Source organism: Sycon ciliatum, chromosome 1, assembly GCF_964019385.1.
Source record: "Sycon ciliatum chromosome 1, ocSycCili1.1, whole genome shotgun sequence".
NCBI lineage: Eukaryota > Metazoa > Porifera > Calcarea > Leucosolenida > Sycettidae > Sycon > Sycon ciliatum.
Window position 1 is genome coordinate 43,919,167 of NC_088643.1, and position 23,370 is coordinate 43,942,536.

Sequence of the window (23,370 nt, forward strand, 5' to 3'; positions counted from 1 at the left end):
TCTCCGAGGCAATGTACTCCCACTGGCATTGGTTGTCTTGGTTTGTGTCTAATGAGACTGCAGGTAGTTGCTGGCATGTGCTGCTACTTGAGTCGCGTTAGGATGCAGATGTCGTCGACTGCATGCCTATGCCTGCTGCAGGTGATGGTACAGATGTGTAAGTGCAGCTGTAACACTGTCGTAGAGAATGTGCTTTGGTCGTGAGCAAACTTGTCCAGCAGTGTGGCATGTGGGACTGATGCTTCTTTCCTCGATTTGAACTCACCTCCCTAGGCCCAAGGTGTCAAATGAACATACACCCATCATTACGTACAGTGGCAGGTACTTGTGCGCCCGTCAGCATCAGCATTTTAAATCTCTCCGCTCAGCTAACTGGGTGGTCTCTGGTAAAGATTAGAGATCGCGCTGGAGGGTTTGCTCAACCCGGGTGCTGTTCTGCCCATGCGTTATCCTATTCACCTGTCGCTACAGGCTCGGTGTGCATGGCTGCAGTCTCTGAGACTGGCCAACGTTCTTGGCACCATGCAGACCATATCACTATTCTTACACACACACATCTGCCACCCGGGCTCCAGTCGCTCACACTCACAGTCCCTGCATTCTTGGCATGTACGCTCTCAAGGGTCTCTTTGTATATGACAATCAGTCAGCTCGTGGTATATGGGAGGGTTGCGTCAGACAGGTCAATGCCAACTTGACAGCCCACAGTACAGATATCAGTAGCATTAGATAATCTGACCACCCCATTTCATCTGCATGCATGTTGGCCATTTGACAGTACCATGCACGATAACAAGTGTTAGGGGTGTTATCATGATGGTGCTGTATTTTGTTACTAAGTAAATACTAACGTTATTAGTTTTACTTTTAAAGTTTTAATAATACCAAATTTACTGAACATCTGATTCTCTGAGATATTACTCTGAGACATGCTACTGTACAACAATACGAAGGCCAGTAAACAGTTAGTGGCTAACAGCCACCGATAGACTATCATAGTCTCAGTCTGCATGACTGGACTGAACCCACCAGGCACCAGCACCTCTGTGTTTCTGGAACAGGTCCACACTGTGCATATGCATACTGACTTGCTCATGTATGTTGAACATCATGCCATGGATTTAATTAAAAAGCTGAAAATAGTCATGTACAGCAAAATAACAGTTAGGTCTGTGCCTAGCGCCTTGAGAAAATAGGAATCAAGTAAACCCATGTAGATCCACATATTAAATGCACCCAAACTTTCTATACAGGGCTTACAGATACATGATAGAGCCTATTAGAGGTGTATACCAGCCAGGGAGTCGTTTTTATTCTACAATCCCCGTGTACTCTTGTTCGAACTGCTAGTAATAATACAAGTTTTCTTCCTACCATACATGATTGTGCAAATAACCCTGCATCAGACCCACACTGAACTGGTTTCGAAGGCTTCTACAGCTGTACCACAGAGTCGTGAAAGCAAAATGGTCACTTGGTTCATACCAAGTACTAGTACATGCAAGAGCACACAGCCCTCCACCACGCACACAACACGGTATGACTAAATTTTACTTTACACACATTCTTTCTCAGCATTCGTGAGTTCAAAGGCATGCGAGTGAGAGCTGGTGTACAAGCTCTAGATACAAGGCACATCGTCACTGGTGTCAACAAAGCACAGATATCCTCAAACCAAAATCTGCTCTAGGAAAACAAAAAAACAACAACTGGCAAACAGCATGAGACAAGAAAACAACAACAGAAACTCTAGCCAGAAGCCACTCACCGACTTCATGGTAAAGGAGTAAGCAGCATGAAAATAGTTAAACAGGAGAGTGAGAAACTCCCAGCAGAATATTAGAAAGGACAACAACAACAACAACAATATACAAAAGGACATGAAAATAGAAGAAGACAAGGGGAAAGAAAATGGGAAAGATATGTTCGATCATATATGACTATTCAAAAAATATGTAAACAAAAGAAAGGGACAGCAATGTATATATATGTGGCAAGTATTGCGCATGGCTAACAAGCTGTAGAAAGCAGAACATGTTTATTATAATTATTATTGTCCCCAAAGTAGACAACAAGATGGAACAGGTTACTACCATGTACTAAATTGTGATGAAGGTATAAATCGTCAAGGCAATTCGCCCACCTGGAAGCAGTTAAATGAGATGCGCAGATGATAGTGTGTGCCTGTTTGGATGCATGGACAAGTTGAGATAACAGCTCATTGCCAGTTCGGAGATTGTAAAAAGAGGAGGGGGTGCGTGTGAAGGCAGTGGAGAGAACACCTCCAACGCCATCGTTCAATAGTGCACGCACGTGTTGCGTGCGTTTCCACAGCAGATCAATGCGCACAACCAGTGGTACAGGGCCAGGGTGCATAGCCGATACACCAGGCCATATTGTATGTACGGGCTAACAGGGGACAGCTGGCAGAGCCAAATAGCATTCTGACCTTGAAAGCGGAGCGATGCAACGGGGAATCAAGAATAAACCAAGAGAGCGGCGACCGGACACTTACAAGAGGACACACTTTCTCTTCTTGATGATCTCCGGGGGCTCCAGCGCTGCTAGAATGGCTTCATCAAATACGTTCTTCAGACCCTTCTGCGTAAGAGCAGAGCACTCAACATATTTCACAGCGCGCAGCTCCCGTGAAAGCTTTTCTGCTGCATCAACAGTGATCGGCTTCTGCTTATTCTTGGCCAACTTCTCAATGGTACTGGCGTCATCTCGCAAATCTACTTGCGTCCCGACTAGCAGAAACGGAGTCTTCGGACAATGGTGTGTGATCTCTGGCACCCACTGCAAAGGCAAATGAGAAAGCAATAAAGCAACATTGTTTTGAGTATATGTACCAGTAAAACATAAGAAGCAACTACCAGTTCCCACTGGAATAGTCTTAGGGCCGCACCCCGAGAAAATCCTTCATCAACAAACTAGAAACGCTCATGAGTGCTGTGCGCTGTAATGCACGAGATAGGTGTAGTAAGCACGTCACTAAAACCATCCATTTGGCTAACTCTACTGACCACAATTGAGATACAGCACTGGAATCAGGTACCTCGAACAAGTTCTGCTGCAAAGTTGGAGGGGGGGGGGGGAGCCAATTCTCCAAATAATAATAATTATCGATCAGTACTGACAGCATATGTTGAGCATGACCACCAGCTACTCCATGGACTGCTTGCAACAGGATTCCACCATGATATGCTCAACATTTGTGAACAAGTAGCACTATGCCACAAAGCGATGCACAAGGAGCAAGTCCATGTAACACACCCCATAAGCACTGGGTTCAATCGACGATCACATTTCGGGTCTCCTTTCACTAAACCAATTGGCACTATCTGTTGGACACGACTCGATCTCACAGCGACAGCAGATTGCTTTATAATGCACCACACCAGCTTCCACCGACAAGTGCGAGCAATAGAAAACTCGACTACGTCCAAAAGTATTAGTTGGACAGTAGAAGAGCACACTGAACGGTCCAAATCCGCAACCAGCAGCAGAGGCCTGCGAACACCACACTTCCACAGACACAGCTTGTCTCCACGAGTTCCTACAACCAGCTCCAATACTCGCACTTGCAGCCAGCTGTTAGGTATAGAATACAGTCACCTACATTCAGTAAAACACAGCCAAGCATTTGGAGAGATAACTGCATAGCAGCTGATTTCACAAAATGATGAAGAATTCTCACCTTCTCCTTGACGTTTTCAAACGACGAGGGCGATACCACAGAGAAACAGACTAAGAATACATCAGTCTGTGGATACGAAAGAGGCCGGAGACGGTCATAATCTTCCTGACCTACAAACACACCACACACACACACACACAAAAGTAGTACTTGCATCACACGCACAACTACTTCGTAAGTGCATCAGGTCAATACCCCCAACTAACTTCAGTCTCGGGGACTTACCAGCAGTATCGAAAAGACCTAATGTGTAAGGCTCTCCACCGATCATAACAGTGACTGCATAGTTGTCGAAGACCTACGAGGAAACACAGAGAAAACAATATAATACCATATGTATACACAGGTAATTGAAACGTGCTGCAGGAGACTGGAGGACACACCAACTCCAACATCACCAAGCAAACACTCACCGTGGGCACATACTCGCTTGGAAACTTGTTCGTAGTGTAGGAGATCAAGAGACACGTTTTACCAACAGCTCCGTCACCTACGACGACACACTTAATCGTCTGCATTTTGAACTGAAGACGAGTCAGCGAGGGAAGAAAAAGAAGTAGAAGAAGAGGGATGATCCTTCAGGAACCGAAAACTACAGCAAATACTGGTATGGGATGATCGCGACTGGAAGTCAACTGAAGGCAAAGTCGAGTCCACTACTCAAATAATCTCCGACGAGGATCCTCACCTGAAATTATATAACTATTCCTAGGGTACGAAAACAGGTCAGCAATTCTCCTGACTGCTGCCGAAGTGAAGGAACTGCAGCTCGGCGCTGTGAACTGCTACTCAAATCTTGCCCAAAAATATCACAGTCAGAACACCGGCACAACGGTTTGGACAACAACGGCGGGTGCAGTCCTCTACGTTTTGAGAACTCAAAAATGCGCATGCGTGACGGTGTGGTTATTTTTTGAAGAGTCGCCAAAACGACGTCATGGTCTGATTTTGCATACAGCAAGCTACAGCGCGTGCACTCTGTAGTCTGTACAGTCAGTCGATCAGAATGCAGAATGGCAGAAATCATCACGAAGAATGGTCACAGCTTGATGGAGCTCCGGAGCTTGTGTTCTTTCTTATCTGGTCCGAAAAAAGAATCCGTGCCCTTTATTTGCGGCCTCTCTTTTGCGGAGGTAATACTACTAGTAATAGTCATCGTTTTGTCAAGTACTAGAAGTAGCTCATACTGGCGACTTTTTTTCTCCATTTTTGTCATTACCTAACCTTTCATTCCACCGTTGTAGTCATGTACATGAATTGTGTTGAGGTTGGTGCGATTTGGAGAAATGGAATATCAGCTGTCGTGCCGCCCAGAGCAGCGGTTGCCTCATGTCCCTGGCCGAGATATCTTTGTGCCGATGATAATGTCCCTCTGGTTTGGGTCGCACGAATCACCAGATCGAATACGAAATCTTGGAGCCATGAAGATTACTTCAATGAAATGTTGATGGCTATTGACGTACATGTACATGCCGTATCAGCAGTGAGTGCAGAGTGTCATCTGGATCATATCATGGCAAGTAAGTGCATGAAATAATTGCAATTGTAGTTATTGACTTGTGAATTATTTTGTCTGTCTTAAAAATGGGTGTAGCTCATGACTAAGCCAATGGGTGCTTTCGATTACACATTCTGGGCCCAGGTTTTATAGTTCTCGAATGAACAGAATAAACGGATTGCGGCCATGTAAACGAACGCCTGCATGTAAAAATCGTAAAAGGGGATCGCATGGGATCCCGTGCACAGTCGCGCGCAAGTATACATGGACCTAGCATGGTGTGTACGTCGAGTGCGTCAATTCTGGCGGGAGAATTAGCAATTCCGCCCTCTCTTCAGCATTGACGGAATTGGATTCCGTCGATTCTGACGACGGAATTTGTGTAATCGAACGGTGCATCCACCATAACTAATTCTAGAATTGAACGCGCCCATTGACATGACTACTGCCGGCATTGTCACTGAAGCCATGCACCAAATCGTAACTACTTTTAGTACAATTCATACATAACATCATAAAAGTAGCTTCAGACCTATTGTAACGTTGCCTTCACATTGCTGTCATTTTTAACCCGGATGGTGACTGTATGATATTTTTAGACACAAAGAGAGAACGATTTCATGTAAGTTATGAGTAACAGTCCATGAATGTAAGCAGATGATATGCAGTCAGGCTAGCACAGTACTGTCGGGACATGCAACTGACTGTCACTATTGGTGATGTACTTGCTGACAGTCCCAGCGCATCTCCTGTATGCAAACCTACAGCCTTCTGCCTTGGACGATTCAAGGTTAGGAAAAAGATCAAAGAGGGTGCACTTTCAGACTATAAACGAGGCCTTGGTGGGTAATGCTCGAGAATTGCTAGATTCTGTTCGAAATGCATTGAATAATTGGCAGGACCATAAAAAAGCTTATGGCGGGCAATTCCTTGAATTCTGCTCTTCATCCATATATCAAACAAACATGCCAGAAGAGTACCAGATTCTGCCAGCGTTATCTGCCATGGGATACTGCATACGGTCTAGTTACATTAAATTTTGTGGACTGTCATTCATAGCTCTTGCTGTCATTGTGATAGACATCATAGTTCTGTGTACTAATGGAGAAGAGGTGCATGTGGCCACCGCTGCTAGTTGCATAATGTTTAGCCACAATGACTCACTGAATGATCTAACCAGTTGCTGCACGACAGATACAGAAACTCTTTCTCTTCATAGCATAGTTCATGCCCCTGCTGTCCTATAATCGGATGTGTATGACAAATACGACAGTCCTTGTTGTGATGCTAGAAGTGCTTGCCGGCGAAACCCACCCCATAAATGGAATACCGGTAGTCGTAGCATGCAGGGAGACTGCATGAAATCATAGTACCGGTACATGTACCCGAAAATATGTGCGCTTCGTCCCTGGATTTGCAAGTTCTACGTGATCCGGTGTCTGTGAAACTGGCGATCGCGGCCTTGACTTGCCGACCCCAAACAAGCGCAATCCAAATAACATACCTGCGAACCTTTGCAAACCTGAGATCGGGACAATGACATACCTAGGTATGAAAAAGTATACAAGTCTAGCTGTGATGCATGCGACAAATGCACTGTTGGGTGCCACCCTCGATATCGGGACGGTCCCGGCCGTGTCGGGATAGTTGGCAGGTGTGAAATAGGCGATGCCATATGTGGGTATGTACATGTATAAATCGGCCCTGCCCCAAGGACGGCTGTAGCAGGCAGCCATTGAGCCAGACCCTAACCGCTTAAAAAAAAAACACTACACTTCCAGTTGGCCATGTTGTCTCCCTCTACGCTTCACATCCCTGCCGTCCACTCGAACATGTTGTGTCACTGCCCAGCACTGTGCATGCAGTTGTAATGCGCTGCTCTTGGTACCTGTTTTGACGATGACATCATGTTACAAGGTGGAGGACGCCCAGCAGTGCTCCTGTCTACAACCGTAAACCGGTTGGCAGAGTCCTGGTCTTGCGACCATTCGAACCATATGGGACTTGTCACATGTGTACCGGTAACTAATGAAGTAATAATTATGATGCTGTAATACCTGTTCTAGACTTTCATAACCTGTGTGAACCCTGTATTATTACTTACTTCAAAGTGAGAAACTTTCGCTAGAGATTAAATTTCGCTATTTTCGCAACCACCACACATTCGCGAATATAAATCGCTGCAAACCTCTCCGTACATTGATTGTAGACAGTACAAGATCCGGCTGAAGAGATAGAATCGCAAAAGTTTCTCATCGTGAACCAGCCCAATTTTTTAAAACGCTAGATTTGCGCGCCGTGAAAGTTTGTAGCTTAACAGTAATTAGAAACACGTTTTGAAGGACCTGGAGAAGTAGGATAGTGTTATTTGGGTGTGAGTTTTGAAAGGTTTTGGAAAACAACGTTTCCAACTGGCACTTTGAGAAAGTGTTGTAAACACGTGGCTTCAGGTCACGTATCAACAAGCACCGTCACCCGTTTGGCGTGTTTTGGCTTCAAGTACTCTCATATGGATCGAGTTCAGTTTGCAAGGTGCAAGCTGCACCGTAGCCTGTTGAGTGACTGTTGGCTATGGCGTGTAGACCAGCGGACTGTTCAGAAACTGTAGTTTCAGCTTGTGCGTGTCCTTTACTTGGGCTTTGTATGGTCAGGGAAAGTTTGTAAAAAATTGCAATTTTTCCTTACCACATACCGGTATGTTGTTTGAAATCTTTTATTCTCACGATTTGTTGTTGTTGTTGTTGTTGTATACTTTGACGATGGAAAAGTTAACGGATAGGTAGAAATTCGGGCATGTTTTGAATAATTTTGGACGGGCATACCAGGGCACAATGTGTCAAGAGTACATGAAACCCAAAGTGTGCAGCTTCTGACTTTTCTGCATTGGTGTCTGTCACGGCGAACTTCCGGGATTACATAATATTTGGTGCAGATCTGAGGCGGGAAGTGGCCTAGTGCGTACAACTGAGCTGTAGTTGTGCAGAAAGAGACCTGCTTGTATGCACGGCATCACTAAAATGATGCCGGTATTCCCGGAATTTCGCCGCGACAGCAACCCATCAGAGCTGGACATTCTGGGAGTCTGGGTTTCATGTACTCTTGGGATGTATGGATAACCAGGATAAGCAAATTCAATTTTGGAAATGAGCCTAAATTCCGTCAAAACCAGGGTGGAAGGCTTCAAAGCATATTTCTATCTAAATCAATATCTGGGAGGTGGACACACACGAGGAAACTGTGCATACTTTCCTGTTGCGTGTCCACCTCACAGCTATTGATTGTCTGAGGGCTACTGAAAAGCGAGACACTTTCCCTGTGTGCAAATTTTTCGTTTTCAAGAATTGCACTGTTTCACGATGAGAAACTTTCGCCATTTAATCTCTTTAGTTGGACTCTGTATTGTTTACAGTACGCGGAGCATTTAGCGACGATTTTTTTATTTCACGAATGTGTCGTGGTTGCAAAATAGCGAAATTTAAGCTCTGTGATAAAAGGACCAATAAGTCATAACAGTCCACCACTCAATTAAACGAGATAATAATCATAATAATTAAAAGGGAAGTTAAGGCAAAAATTAAAATTTCACCAGTTGTAGTCTTCGGGGTGCTGAGTCGAATGGTCTTGGTCCGAGAAAGCTGAGACGCTCCCTTCCTACTTGAATCCCAATCGAACTCGCGCACTTCCACCGAAACTGGGTGACTGCGCCCTACTAGATGGGGATTTGTATGCAAAATGTCACTAAAAGCGCCATTTCGTTCTTATAAAAGCACGGATGACCGCGATTGGCCCATATGTTGTAGTCTTTCGGACGCTGAGTCGACTGGTTTTGGTCCGAAAAGGCTGCGATGCAGCGTTCCTCCTTTATTCCCAATCGAACATGGTTGAACAAGCGGTCACGTGCTCCTGGGTGCCCAAATCACCTGGTCACCACGCCAGCAGGCGACAACTTTCACACCAAGGTTCAACTCGAGTGACAGGACTGCACCCAAAAAAGGTCAAACAGGCTAGTAAGTTGTACCCTGCAGGCACGGTGACCAGGTGACTGGCGTACGCAGGAGCACGTGACCGCTTGTTCAACCATGTTCGATTGGGAATAAAGGAGGAACGCTGCATCGCAGCCTTTTCGGACCAAAACCAGTCGACTCAGCGTCCAAAAGACTACAACATATGGGCCAACCGCGGTCATCCGTGCTTTTATAAGAACGAAATGGCGCTTTTAGTGACATTTTGCATACAAATCCCCATCTAGTAGGGCGCGGTCACCCAGTTTCGGTGGAAGTGCGCGAGTTCGATTGGGATTCAAGTAGGAAGGGAGCGTCTCAGCTTCCTCGGACCACGACCATTCGACTCAGCACCCCGAAGACTACAACTGGTGAAATTTTAATTTTTGCCTTAACTTCCCCTTTAAATATACAGTCACATAGTGTGACAATAAGGTACAAAACTGGCAGGGGTACTGAGGCATGTCCTTTCTCTTTATACTCTTCTTTACAGTAGTTGGGCTTGTGCTTGCACTCTTCATGCTCTTTGTGTCATTAGATCATTCCGAAAGAGTATGGATGTGAACTACGCTTGGTCAGTGGATGATGATAATAATTATGGTCTGGCAAGGGGAGGGGGCGCACCACTGCTATGTGCCTGGTCTATACCTTGTTGTGTACATGACTGCATTGCACCCTGCCTGAAAAGAATAGGCTTGGGATACCGGTACTATGAGAGGAAGTTCAAATGTACTTCAAGTAGACTGTTCTAACTGAAGCGAAATTCACAGGGCTTTTTTACTGGCGGATTCAATGATGCTTGCATTCTAGAGCAAAGAGTACATACACAGTTTATGGACATGTACGTCCTAATTCTAGTAAGGAGAGAGAGAGAGAGAGAGAGAGAGAGAGAGAGAGAGAGAGAGAGAGAGAGAGAGAGAGAGAGAGAGAGAGGAAGGGAGGGAGGGAGGGGGGGGGGGGATGAGCACTGATGAGCATGAAAGCAAGTTACAAGCTCGTGTGAATAATCGATACGCTAAAATATACTGATTCAGTAGGACTGTATTACCATGGACGCAAAAAGTCATTCACAAACTCTTGTCTGCTGACAGTGTTGTAAACATGCACTCGTATCCATGTGTACATGTACATGAATACGGGTGCATTTTTTTAGAATATTTTAAATTATCACTCTTCTATATTGCCCTCCACTAATTCTTGTGATCTTTGACTGGTCCTATTACCCATATCACCGTAATATCGACCACTTAATAGGCATTGTAATCTTTCAACTTTGGAGGGACTTAGACATTTTTTCTCCACTTCAAAAAGAAAATTTGAAAGAAAGAAGACAAATGAAGAGAACAAGCAGGATTCGAACCCACAAACAACAGTATGAATCTCAAGCAACCCCTTATACCACCCAGCCACTGAGTGCGTCCGATTATGCCCGATTCATGAATCGGTTCGCGCTATTCACATCACCCCGTGTGAATAGGGTGAATGGATTCCGAATCGATTCCAGGGCTCATGACATGAAATCGAACGACCTGAATGCTTGCGAATGGATTCATGAATCCATTCAAGTGCATAATCGAACGCAGCCACTGTGCTGCAGATGCTGCACCGTCTTACTCTTGTTCTTACAGTCGTGTACCCAAAATAGGCAACCTCCTATGTACACTATAGTACAAATGCTATACTAAAAAGGTTAAAATAGCTCCTAAATGATCCAATTTTGGGGTTATGGCAAAGAAATCGTGATAAATAGGATATTGACCTCGACTTCGGTCTATATGGGAAATATAGGCCTCGTAAAAGACCTCGTCGGACCTCGGTCTTTTACTCGGCCTATATTTCCCATATAGACCTCGTCTTGGTCAATATCCTATACATATTTTACAAAATGCACTCGTATCCATGTCAGACAGAGGTATGTAATCAAGCACGCTCAGGAGGTCAAGATTCAGCCATCATGACAGACAGAGCGTGCTTGATTTGATTTCTTACAGCACGAAGCAACAATACATATTAGGGAAGGTCAAACGGTCCTGAAATTCCCGAAATGACGTCAAACAGTCCTGAAATTCCTGAAATGACGTCAAACGGTCCTGATGGCCTGATTATGCCTGCGGCGGGAAGACCGCCTATTGGCCATGGCCCGGGCAACGATCACGTGTCATGTAAGAATTAGTTATTTTTTTCGCATCGATTGTTGGTTATACAGTTAGTGCTACTTCCGAAGTCGTAATAATACAATACTTTCGGTCAGGGCTTAATACTACAGTACAGCCTCGTGCACTGACGTGCAGGACTACTAATACTGTTTGTGACTGACACTGGTACTCCGTACTTACTCGCCTCGTTCAGTGCTATGCATGTATGCTGCTTTCGTCAAGTTTCGATGAGCCGACGATGACATAATTCTTCGAAGTAATTATGATTTTATGTCACATACACATGATCATGATACCAAGAGTACAATCCATGGACCATAAAGGTGTTTATCACTCCCTTAGTATTGACTCCCATAGATTTTTGCTAAGCAGTCAAATATTCCTGCATATTTCACTCCTTAGGGCTGTATTGACCGCTTATATTTGACTCCTTTTTAGCGAGTGAACACATGTTTTGGTTAGTCGTGATAAATCTAATATTGACTTCGTACTTGGTCAGTATAGGAAATAAAAGACCTCGGCTTCGCCTCGTTCTTTTACTCGGCTTTTATTTCCTATAATAATAATAATTGACCTTGTACTCAGTCAATATGACTTATACTAGATACATGTAACAATCATAACATTCATAAGTATATAATACAACCCAACAGTACGCTTGTACGTGAAATATGAACCGACATACAAACCGAGGCGAAGCCGAGGTTTGTATGATGGTTTATATTTCACGTACAAGCGTACTAGTGGGATGTATTACTGTAAATCAACTAATTTTCGCTGGCGATTTAATTTCGCTGATTTCGCCACTGGGTACCAACCGGCCAAAGTAAATCGCAGGCCAAAATTTGTCATAGAGGCAAATGATGCATTATTGAGCCATGGCTGTATGTGAGGGCAACAAATACCAATCGATATCTTTTTTGAAAAACCCAATCGGCCAAAGTTAAATGACGGCCAAAAGTTTCATTTCGAGATCGGCCAAAGTTTCTCACCGGCCAAAATTTGTTGATTTACAGTATACTTATGCTGACCTTCATACAAACTGACAGTCAACTTCTTCCTGTTTCTAAAAAGGAGTTTGTATGGTGGTGGTCTATATGGGGTTTGTATGAGGTATGTCCCTATGAGGTTTATATGCCCAATATAAACCACCTGCACGATGGAGCAGTTGACTGGAAGTTTGTATGAAAGGTCAGCATAATCATTGATAATGATTATGTGCTCCTGATCCTGGTGATACTGATCACGTACATGTAGGTCTACACCGTGAATCATCACATCAGACCATGATTCATGTCACATCACCATGATCACTAGTAGATCTACTAGTACTAGTAGCAGGGAGTATTTTACTACTCCCTGCTAGTAGTAGTAGTAGTGGCAGTAGTGCAGTGCATGTTTAGTTTATGCATTAGAGGGATTTTCCCTGCACCGGCTTCGCTGCACTCAGTACTGTCTGCGGCCACGTGCGCGCCAGCGAAAGAGCATCGAGTCTAGTGTTTGCGGTGCATTCTTGGACAGGAGCGGTCCAAAGGACGAGCATTTTATGGAGTTGTCTCTGCTTTTCCGCGCCCCGAACGTGTCCTCTAACCTCCGACAACAGCCCAATACTGAGGTGGAAGGATATATGCTGCTGTTGGTATCGCTACCAGTAACTAGTCCTATCTCAACGTTGCTGCTAGCTTTGAGGCCAAGTAGTCGTCGCGAGAGACGAAAACAACTGTGTGGAAAAAGTCGTGAAGACCGTGCAGGACAGCACTCCTGTGCCTGTAGTCGAGTCTCCTTCCTGCTTTTGTTGTTGGCCGATTCCGTTTCATGTAGTCATCAGTGGCGAAACGAGGTGCTTCGCTGGCACGCAGAATGGCATCGACGGGCCGAGCATCAGCGAATGATGTTGCTGGTAGTAGTCTACTGGAAGCTGCAGAGGACGGAGCGTCGACGTCTGGCACTGCAGGGAATGCAAGCACGAGACCGGTAAGCGTTCACTCAAACTCTTCTAGGCCAGGGCAAGTGCCCCGCGGCTAGCCGCCTCACGAATTATGGTGCGTCGGCTTTAGAAATGGCATGCATGTATGCATTGGCGTTTGCACATGGCTTGCTACTCGCCACTAGAGCGGAGCGGCTGCCGGTAGCCGTCAAAAACTAGTTTCGTCTAATAATGTAACGCTCTTGTTTACAAACAACGCGCTAGGGCGGCTACACTTTGGAGTTGTCGGATGAATGACGTTCGCCTTATGATGTACATAATTGTATGTTCGCTCGGAAGTGTTCACTGGTATTCTCAATGTGTGCTTGACCAGGCTTGAGAAGCATGTTACTAACAATTACAATTACTTACTGCAGGATACAGGCGCTGCACCCCTGGTATAATCACGCCTGGTTGTGGCCTGGCACAAGCGAACCTAACTATTACTTCCTAACCTTGTGTTTCTCAACACAAATGTCGAAATGATAGCCGGTGGTAACGCGGATGTGCGAACTCTACACACTTCAATGCTCCATGTTTCTGACAGACATGACTGATTGTACTGAATGATTGTGTGGTGTGTGTACATGGTGTATGCAGGGAGTAGATATGGCGTCATAGCGTAGGCCAGGGTTTGAAAACCTTTTCTGTATACACAAAGACAGAGTGAGATCCCTGTGAGTCTTTGTCCAGTACGGTTGCAATAGTCAATCATGCAGACCATGGCAGAGTCCCCGTGGAGAGCAACAGTGCTACGTTGGATAGTGCCAAGAGCACCAAGAGCAAAGCTGCAGCATGTACAGTTGCAGCACAGACATAATGTCGATGCTCCAGTTGAAACTAACCCCCCCCCCCCCTCCCTCCCTCAATACAGTAGTCGGACACTGGCGCTAGATGGCTGGAGGGACGTCACTTCACACATTGCTGGTTGCTGCTGTCTCCGGGAATGAATTATAACGCCTCACCGGTGCACGAGTACAGGCGTCTCCAGCGCAGGTGTATATAACATCTGCACCACAACACAGCTGATGAAGATCAAGTGAAAGTTTGAAAGGAAAAACATCGTCCTGAGCTTGCTGAAATTGCACCCTACTCTGTGCAGCAGAGTCTACATGGTATTATGCGGGATGTACGAAATCCATTCAGGCGTGTGTGCAATGGTCACGGGCATGGCTACTTGTATGATGTGCCGGTGTGGGAATGTGCACGATGACAGGAACTGTATGGTCCCATCTGTAGCATGCAGTGCCTATAGCAGATGGCACTTGCTTGTAGGAGTAATTGCATCAATAGGCACACATGTAACCACGTCCGGCAGCACCAGAAACATGTCGGCCGATCTTAAATTCAGCACACAGGAGTAGCAGCTTCAATGATTTCAGAAAGGATACACGTGCATGCAGGTCTGTCCGAGTCCGCCATTTACCCTGTCCGTGTGAGATTTTGTGGCTTTGGTCCATGGTATCATGAAATTCATCAGTACATGATAAATCATATGCTTTGGCAGAGCAAGATCGGCTGAAGGCCATGCCTTTCATAACTTACGCTGTGTTGGGGTGAACTGTCAATTACTGTCTATATAAGCCGCTCTTGAATAGAAGTCGCCATCGAATAAGTATGAAAGCACACTTTTTTGAGCGCATCAAGTGGCATAGAATCCCCCCTTCAAGACTTACATCCCAGCATGCACCAGCAGCTCAATGCTGATCTGCATAAAAACATATCAGACAAGATTCTTGTGTAGAAGGAAGCCTTGTACAGTAATTATTGGAGGAAGTAGAATGGACCAACGTCCAGGGTAAAGCATCAATACTCTTTAGGAATGTGCCTGGCTGGAAGCAAAGATTCAGAGCCCAAGTCGTCGTCATGTAACAGGGCATAACCACGGTACCTGCACTACATGAATGTACAAGCACAGGATAATAATGAAGACACTGAAAAATAACATCAGCGTCCTGAAGCGTACACCCTGTTCTTCGGCCAGTCCGATGTCACCGTACACAGACCTATGAAACTCCACCAAATAGGCATACGAGCCGTGGCTTATGCAAGACTTTATGGGGTTTCAATTGGCATGCAGATCTAAGTAACTGGCAGAAGTGGCCACAACAAATGCATCCAGACCAGTGGAGAGAAATCAAGGGGAGGAGGATATGCCTGGCATTGCCTGCAGGAACCGGTCCAGTTGGTCAGGTCCTCACCGGCCCAACTTGGTGGCCAGCAACACGTCATGTTTGCTGTTTATTGTGTAGTAGCTGAGTGTGTACCCACTATCATACACGAACCGTCGATTATGCTAGGGCCGGACCAATCAAAATTACCTGCTTCTGGCGGTCCTGATAAGGTGACCACCTGCCTCCGAGGACCAAGGGATGGCCTTTCCAGTCAAATCACCCTGGGCATGAAGACTGCTTTTTTTTAGACCACATTTTGAAGGTCTCTTCGATAGGTTTCGCCATACTTGTAACAGTAGTTCCCCTATGTCACTCTATCAAAGGGTGCCAATCAGCACCTCAGGGTGGCACTGTGCTTAGGATTAGGATGTCACAGTGGACAATTTGTTTGAAGCAACCTCTCACAGCGCTCACATTTGTGCTCGTGCTATCTTTTACACTTCTTTGTACTTGTCATGTCTGCTGTGTTCCTGTGTCCGTGTAACACCAGAGTCACTGTGTGTGTATGTGTGTTTGTTTGTGTGTGTGTGTGTGTGTGTGTGTGTGTGTGTGTGTGTGAATTTTGTCACGTCTTGCTGTATTTCAATTAGTGCTGCTGCCGTATCTCCCCTTTTTCTCACTATTCTCCTCTTGGTGTGCTTGCTCCCCGTGGTCCAGTGTCCACTTCGTGCAGCTATTGGTATAACAGTTGTAAGAAAAGGCCCTAGGTTCACTCCTTGCATAATCATCGCACTAACCTGGTGCATTCCCTCCCCTATAATAACCGTTGCTCTCCCTCGTCGCACACCATCGCCACACTCAGTAGTGAGGAAGACATGGAATTTGTTGAAAGGTTTCAATGTGTCAGTATCCGTCACAGTAGTCTTGCGCCTGTTGTATAGTTCGCCTATCTACTGCTGTAGACACACACAGCGTTCTCAGGTTTGTGGTGAGGATGATGAATGTTGAGAAGACAGCTGAGTTTCAATTGCCATCCAGGAGTGTAGCAAATGGGATATTGGGCTTGCCCACATGTGGTTGATGGGTCTGATCTATCCGGCTCCCCCACCGCTTAGAAGCTGCACCTGACGCCTGATCGTGCCGGGGTGGCAGCGCCCCATGCCATGGAGAGTTGTGTTCGCTTTTGTTTGTGGGTTGCTATCAGGCCTGGTTTTGTATAAAAAATATAGAAACATTTTGGAAAAGTGGAGGTAAGATCAGACCAGGAGGGTAAGCAGCAGCTTTCAGCCTGTTCGCCGCTAAATTTGCCCAAACTCCCCGCTACCTGTGCTCTCCAGCCGGCCTCGTTCACCTCATCTGCAATGCCATTCCAGTGCTATTCACAATTTCCAGCCGTCGTCATTCTTACTGAATCTTTACCGATCGGATCTGTATGATCGAAACAGCTGTACGGAGGAATTTTCTATGTACAGCATGTCCAACAAGGTTACACTGTGGAGTGTCACGGTTGCTAGCGTGGTGAGCGAGGTCTATGGCACATACGACTGATGGCTAGGGTAGATGTGATCCGATGTTCCTCTTCTATATCACTGCAAATAGTTCAGCAGACCCCTGCTTGTTTGTGGTCTTTTCTGTCCAGCAGCAGGAGACCGAGGATCCATCAATTGCGCAGGCTAGACGCCACATCAAGGAGAGTCTCTGCGTGACCAGCGGGCCGAAACTCGACCGGGAAAATGAGCAGGACGAACGACTGAAGGAGATGAGCCAGACGTCCATGCTGTTGAAGTCGATGCGCTTTGTGTCGGCATTCCTCTTGTTCCTGGCCATCATGGTCTGTGTCCTTGCCAGCAAGACAGCTTTCTTTGTGGTCGTTTTCAGGTTAGCACTGAGCAATAATGTGTTGGGCAACGGGTGCGTGGTCTTCAAGTGAAAAGAACAAAAATGCAGACGTTTATGTGGCATGCAGTCATACGTTAGCTTTGCTGATACATTGGAAGTACATGTACTGCCCTACCCCGGTTATGCGCCGGATTACCTCAATTATCCAAACGCAAAATAGGTGCGTGTTTTCGCTATTTTGTACCAGTTTTCAGTAGTTTATACCATACATTATTGTCTTTTCGACATGTAAAGTTAGTCTGGTGGATTTTTGCCTGTTTCTTTGAGTGTCTAGGTCACTGCATGGCCTGCTACACTCGCCAGCAATAAGAATACACAATGAAGTACGGAGACGATATGTGGGTTACACTGCATGGATGTACTGAGGGGTGATTTGGATTATGAGAGCAATATGGATACCTCCAAAGCAGTTTGCTCAAAAGTGTTCGGATATCCAGGGCAGTACATGTACTGTACTCAACCAGCCCGCTCAGAACCATCGTGTCACCGCTAAATTCAATTTTCATTAACAAGGCAGAGGAGCATACTCCAGCAGTGGCCGGACAAATCTTGAAAACTGGCGGGCGACCTTCAATGTTGACGCATCGTTGGCACCATGCGCATGAGGCCAGTATGCCGTACACGTTACTTGGCCCGGGCATTGAATTCACGACTGTTGGACCGGCCTGGTCATGCATTAGCATTTTTGTTTTCTGTTGGCTCATTTTTGCGGTACGAGTGAAATCATATCAGCACTGCAGCCAGTGTTTTTTGTTTTGTTTCGTTTTTCATAGAAACAGTTGCAAGTTGCAAGTTTACACGAGTGTTTCTTGTGTATTCTGCTTGCCCATGCTGACCACAGGTTCAGAAACTCATTGAATGCAACAGGAGTGGCGAAGCCACTGACAGACACCCGTGAGGTTTACTTGATCTTGTGTTTTCTGTTTAATTTTTCTAAAGTACATTGACAGTGGAACCTACTCATCACAAATGTTTGAGGACCAGGGAATATTTCCCTTGTTATTAGAATTTCGTGTTTATAGGAGAAATTTGTCCAGTATAAGTTATGCATTCCGGCCTGCATTTTTTTGGTGTTAACCCAAATTCCGCCGTATGTTGATAGTTTGAGCAGTTGCTGGTATGCAGTATACGAGTATTCATGGAGCCCTGCTCATTCACCAAAGGGTCCCAGTGAAATGTTTCCAGCTCGCAGCATTTCATCTCTATTTACGTACTGCCCTGTGTGGATGCCTACCTTGCCATCACTGACGTGTTACACAGTGGACCTACCGAGAGAAGCAGGCATCACGTTTGCCACCCTCTTCATCCTCCTGGTCACGCCCCACGTCTTCATTCTCCTTTGGTCATTCTGGAGCGGCTGTCTTGGCAGGAAGACTGACAACTACCCATGGCCGCGGAGGGAGGCCAGGCTGTGGGTGAGTACCCAGGGAACGGTTTGTCTTGTACAATGCAGGTGGCACATGCTTGCAATGCTGACAACCTGTACTTCCTCTCAAAGGGAAAGTGTCTGCTGAAGGAGATTAATGCACCTATGGTCACACAAGTGCCTTCATTAATGCTTAAAGTCCGGAATATTGGCAGCTGCATCACGTAAGCACGTTTACGTGTTGTGCATGTATGTCAGAAGCACCTATGCATGCATGTAACCCGGCTTTCTTCCTTGCTCTGTCATTCACAGGCTGTTCTTGTTGGTATCCTTGAGTCACTTGGCATGGTCCTATTCGTCTTGGGAGCTTGCGTTGATCTGCCCACTCCATTGGCCATCGCACTTTCCAGCGGAGTTCTCTTCTTCTCATTGCTATGCCCATTCGAGTCGTTTTCGCTGAGTTACACTGGAATGCCATCACGGGCACCACGTAAGATTCATCTGCAGAAATGCTCACCCGCAGAAACTCTTCTTATGGTATTCCTCCGCATAACTCCTACCCCATCCGGCCCATGGCCCTATTGCAATATCAGTGAAGTGCATTGTAACATATTTTTGCCGAAGTTCAATTTGACCGGTTTGTGGACTCCATGCAACTGCATAGTAGCTAATGTGTGGCTTGTCAACTGACTTATATGCTTGCCACTCACTCAGAAGTTCAATTTGCCTTTCTTTTAGGAAGGACATTTGCCTGGCTCTACTTTATTGGCCGACAGTTTAGAAGCAGGTGAAACCCCCCCGACGACAGGTGTAGTGTGTTTGATTCTCTACTAAAGCGCTCTATCTATTCCAGTAATGCCGCCTGTTGTACTTTCACTAATGTGTGGCGTAATCGACGTTTGTTTGGCTGCGAATCTTTCTTACACACCATGCTATTGGCTGCAGGTACTAGGGGTGGCGAGTCTGATGCTGCCCCAGCCCTGAAGAAGTCACCTGTGAGAAGGCTAATTTGGTTAAGCAGCTTGTTGCTCCAGGTGAGAAAACACAGCTCGGGGTTTTTCAGAATCAGATTGAGCATTCTTCAGCTTGAAGCTGTGTGCACAGGGTGTGTTGTGCAGTTGTAAAAAATAACGCAGCACTATCCTGCCCAGATGGACTACTCATGCACAGGACGTGCTGGATAAGGTTGCTGGATGTATCTTGAGTGTTCTGGCCTACTACGTCATCAATTTTCTGGAAGGTCTGTATATACACCTTGTATCTGGAGTGAGCGGTTAGCAGGACTTGACGAAGGCTGTCGCTTTGTATGTGCTCTATTGGACTTTGGATCTAGGTTGGAATTCTGGTAGCAGTGCCCATTGTTCTGGCTGGGAGTCTGCATGAGAAGATATTGGAAGGCAACAAGAAGTGGCGCTTAGCTTGTATCCCTCTGTCAGTTGTTTGCTTATCAGCTAGCTGGTCAGGGTATCTGCAGCACAAAGTGAATGAGTAAGTGAAGGAATGAGCATGTATTTTTTAATTGTGCTTGTAGTAAAAACAACTTTTACAATAGTTTTTCTTACTATATATTCCCCTTAAAAGAACATTAACTGGTTTGAGGGAAAGAGACAAACGGGAAAAGTCTGAAGAAAAAATTGACTGTCACCACCAGGACTCGAACCAGGGACCCTCGCTTGTAGCCAGCGATGCTCTAACCACTGAGCTATGGTGTAGTCGTCATCCCAGCAGAGGCCGTTCAACATTTTCTTCAGACTTCGTAACTCACACTTCCTGTGAATCCACACAGGCGGGTGGGACGCAGCCCTCACTGTAACCCACACACTTCACGTACAAACTAGCACGCGGGGAGCCCCAAGTCATAACATATTAACTGGTTTGAGGGAAAGAGACAAACGGGAAAAGTCTGAAGAAAAAATAAAAATAAACTTAAAAGAACAGCTTCTAATTATCAATTGCTTGTTCACGTAGACATCAGCGTGCATACATGTACACATGCATTATGGTTGGGCAAGCTTGCAAACTAGCCACACGTTTTCGCATAAGCCCCTTCGATAACGAAATGAAGATTGTCACATCCAAAAACAATAAAGGGAAGGCACGACGAAAACTTAGTGGCTTAACACTTTGTGTACCAGCCCCATCTCGAACCGTACCATAATGACATTATGGTACGGTTCGCCACACTCCAGTGGAAAATTTGACGTGTGATATGGGTAGGTTGCGATTTAAAAGTGTCATGGACATCAATCGCATTCAAAAGTTCAAATTCAACTGCACTGCGGTGGAAACTATTTTTGCTATTTCAATGATGTTTTCGCTTATTTTTTGGTGGTGCTTGCTTGCAGTGAAGGTGCACCTCGTTCCAGCTAATGTGGCACAGTTACCCACCTACCCACGTTGATCAGGAAACATTTCTTTTAAGTAACTGCATGTAGTCTGCTTACCTGATGGAGGAGGCAACTGGTAACATTTCCGGCAATGCCGTTACTGACTTAGTCGCTGTCTTCGCTCTTTCTGGGAGGAAATTTACTGATATCAGTGAATTTGACTTAGTGGCAGCCCAAGTCATTGCAGTTTCAGAGAAGTTGTATGCAATGAACAACTGGATGATGAACTATACACATGATCTAGCCTGGTCCGGCCTGATCAAACCTGATCCGGTTGAACGCGAGCTGTCCTTGCCTGTTACGCGTGATGTGCTGTTGTCTGCTTAGTTGCGACATGAAGGGTGCCATCAATCCGTACAGGACAGCCCGCTGGAAATCTGCACTCATTGCCAGCGCTGTGAAGCTTGTCACCACCATTGCCTTTCTATTCATCTTTGACCAGGTATACAGTGGTACTATGAAGCTGTGCTGCTGTAATGACGTCTTGTCGTAATATCTGGACTCCGTTATGCGTACACTACTTTGCACTTATGACTGTATGCGTTGCATGCTGTATGTACGTCACACAGGCCGTTTCCCGTAGGCCAGAACTTTCGATGTGCTTCACTGGCTTGGGACTTCTCTTGTGTTTCACTCACCTGCTGGTTGTGCATTTCTTGCTCCACATTAGTTTACTCGTCTATGTCTCATTGTCCAAACTGCATTGAGAATAATACTACAGTTAAGAACACGTGGACACTGTTGTATGCAGCATACTGCTCAGCCTAGTGTAACGGGATGGGACATGGGACATGGTGACATATCGGATCAGATTGAGGAATACATGCCTTTTTCTTTCCTGTTGGTCTGTCGTTATATCCGAGTTTCACTGTTCTTAGTGGCCGCGGAGTGAGTGCTGATGAATACAAGTACATGTGCCCCAGTCACAATTGAGGGGGTGGGGGTGGGGGAGCTACTCCAATTCTGCATAGTTTCAACATGGATAGTCAACATTGTCCGTGTACGTGCAGTTCTGGTGCAATCCTAGCGTATCAAATATGGGAAGAGTATGGTAGTCTGCAGAGTATGGTAGTGTGCATTGCAGCGTAGTCATATGACCCTCTTCTATTTCCATGTTGAGAATTGTTAATGTTGCCACTTTGTTGTGGCGTTATCATGCCTATAGGTGTTCGGTTACAGGTCGGTGGAGCACGTGAAGCAGGGCTTTCAGCTGCTACACGGCGACTATGACATGACCGTGGCTATCCTGGTGCACGTCCTCTGCGGCCTACTGTCCTACGTTCTGATCTGTGCCGCGTGTGGCATGACCCTGCACCGCTGGTCGATGGTATTGCCACTGTTGACCACCACACCTCTGTGCATCATACTCTCCGTGGCCCTTTGCGAGAGCTCTACCTTTCGTAAGTCGTCCTTGTGCCGGAAGCCAACATGTTCAGTTGCCTATTGTTTGCTGGCTACATTGTTTGTATTGTCATCACTCCCCCTGTGTGAATTTCTTGCATTATGCACTCTGTTTATGGGAGGGATTTCAGTCATTCCCATTTCGGGCATGGTCACTTCATGCTGTGTGAATGCGTTATTAGAGATTGTGCTGCGTTCGTTTTTTGTCAACTTTGTAGAATGGAGTAGAAGATCAGTTCAGATGAGGCTCTATGGAATATATTGTAGCTGATTATTGTGAAAGCTACTTCACGGCATCACACGTCGATGTTCACGAAAAGTTCATGAAAGTTTTGGTCACATTCGCAGCTCTCCACAAGTGCTGCATGTTGCATAGCAGACAGTGAAACGTGACACGTCTGTGCTTTTTCTCCATCCTCCTCAGATCTGGGACAAATCGGCCATGGCATTTGGAGCGGCTATAGTTTCTGCACCGACCACCAGCTAATAGAAGACAATGCCGTCGCCTTTTCGCTGCTGTGCATCCTGTGGCTAACCCAGGTTGCATACGCGTTCATTTTTGTTACACCAGTCAAGGTGAGCTTGGTTTCTCCGGCTACGTGGACGCAGTGGTTTCTCCTTTGTCATTGCAGATCAGTGCCTGTACTCAGTGTAATGTGCACACCAGTTAACAGCATTACTCATAGTAAAATGCTAGTACACACTTTGCCACTGTGTGCCCTGTGTTGTTTGCATGTTTCTGAGGCAGTGTGTGAGGATACTTGTAGTACTTAATTTCCACTCCGGGTCCACCAGCAGGTAAATGAGGCTGGGTCGTGTAGCTATCTTGGGTATATGGCTGCATAAAAAGTCACGATTGTTGACTGCTTACATAGCCAATTC

The 23,370-nt window shown here is 45.8% G+C and overlaps 2 protein-coding genes across 4 annotated transcripts in view; one reads left to right on the forward strand and one right to left on the reverse strand.

The window, feature by feature from the left end:
• Positions 1–1,544: 1,544 nt before the first annotated feature.
• LOC135827750 (cell division control protein 42 homolog) lies at positions 1,545–4,566 on the reverse strand. The gene is made up of 5 exons (XM_065340204.1): positions 4,389–4,566; positions 4,114–4,224; positions 3,926–3,998; positions 3,701–3,810; positions 1,545–2,799 (listed from the first exon to the last, which is right to left on the reverse strand). The coding sequence occupies exons 2-5, from the start codon at positions 4,216–4,218 to the stop codon at positions 2,512–2,514; spliced, it is 576 nt and encodes a 191-aa protein (XP_065196276.1). The 5' UTR covers positions 4,219–4,224; positions 4,389–4,566; the 3' UTR covers positions 1,545–2,511.
• An 8,322-nt stretch (positions 4,567–12,888) lies between these two features.
• LOC135827718 (uncharacterized) overlaps positions 12,889–23,370 on the forward strand; it is a 150,216-nt gene continuing 139,734 nt past the window's right edge. Inside the window, exons 1-10 of one of the 3 annotated variants that reach the window (XM_065340185.1) lie at positions 12,889–13,329; positions 17,075–17,313; positions 18,176–18,228; positions 18,595–18,749; positions 19,013–19,190; positions 19,646–19,734; positions 20,034–20,188; positions 21,415–21,529; positions 22,253–22,487; positions 22,913–23,064. In XM_065340185.1, the coding sequence (XP_065196257.1) occupies positions 13,216–13,329; positions 17,075–17,313; positions 18,176–18,228; positions 18,595–18,749; positions 19,013–19,190; positions 19,646–19,734; positions 20,034–20,188; positions 21,415–21,529; positions 22,253–22,487; positions 22,913–23,064 (1,485 nt within the window). In that variant the 5' untranslated portion in view covers positions 12,889–13,215. The remainder of the gene's footprint in view (positions 13,330–17,074; positions 17,314–18,175; positions 18,229–18,594; positions 18,750–19,012; positions 19,191–19,645; positions 19,735–20,033; positions 20,189–21,414; positions 21,530–22,252; positions 22,488–22,912; positions 23,065–23,370) is intronic. The other 2 variants (XM_065340173.1, XM_065340179.1) reach the window with 2 other exon arrangements.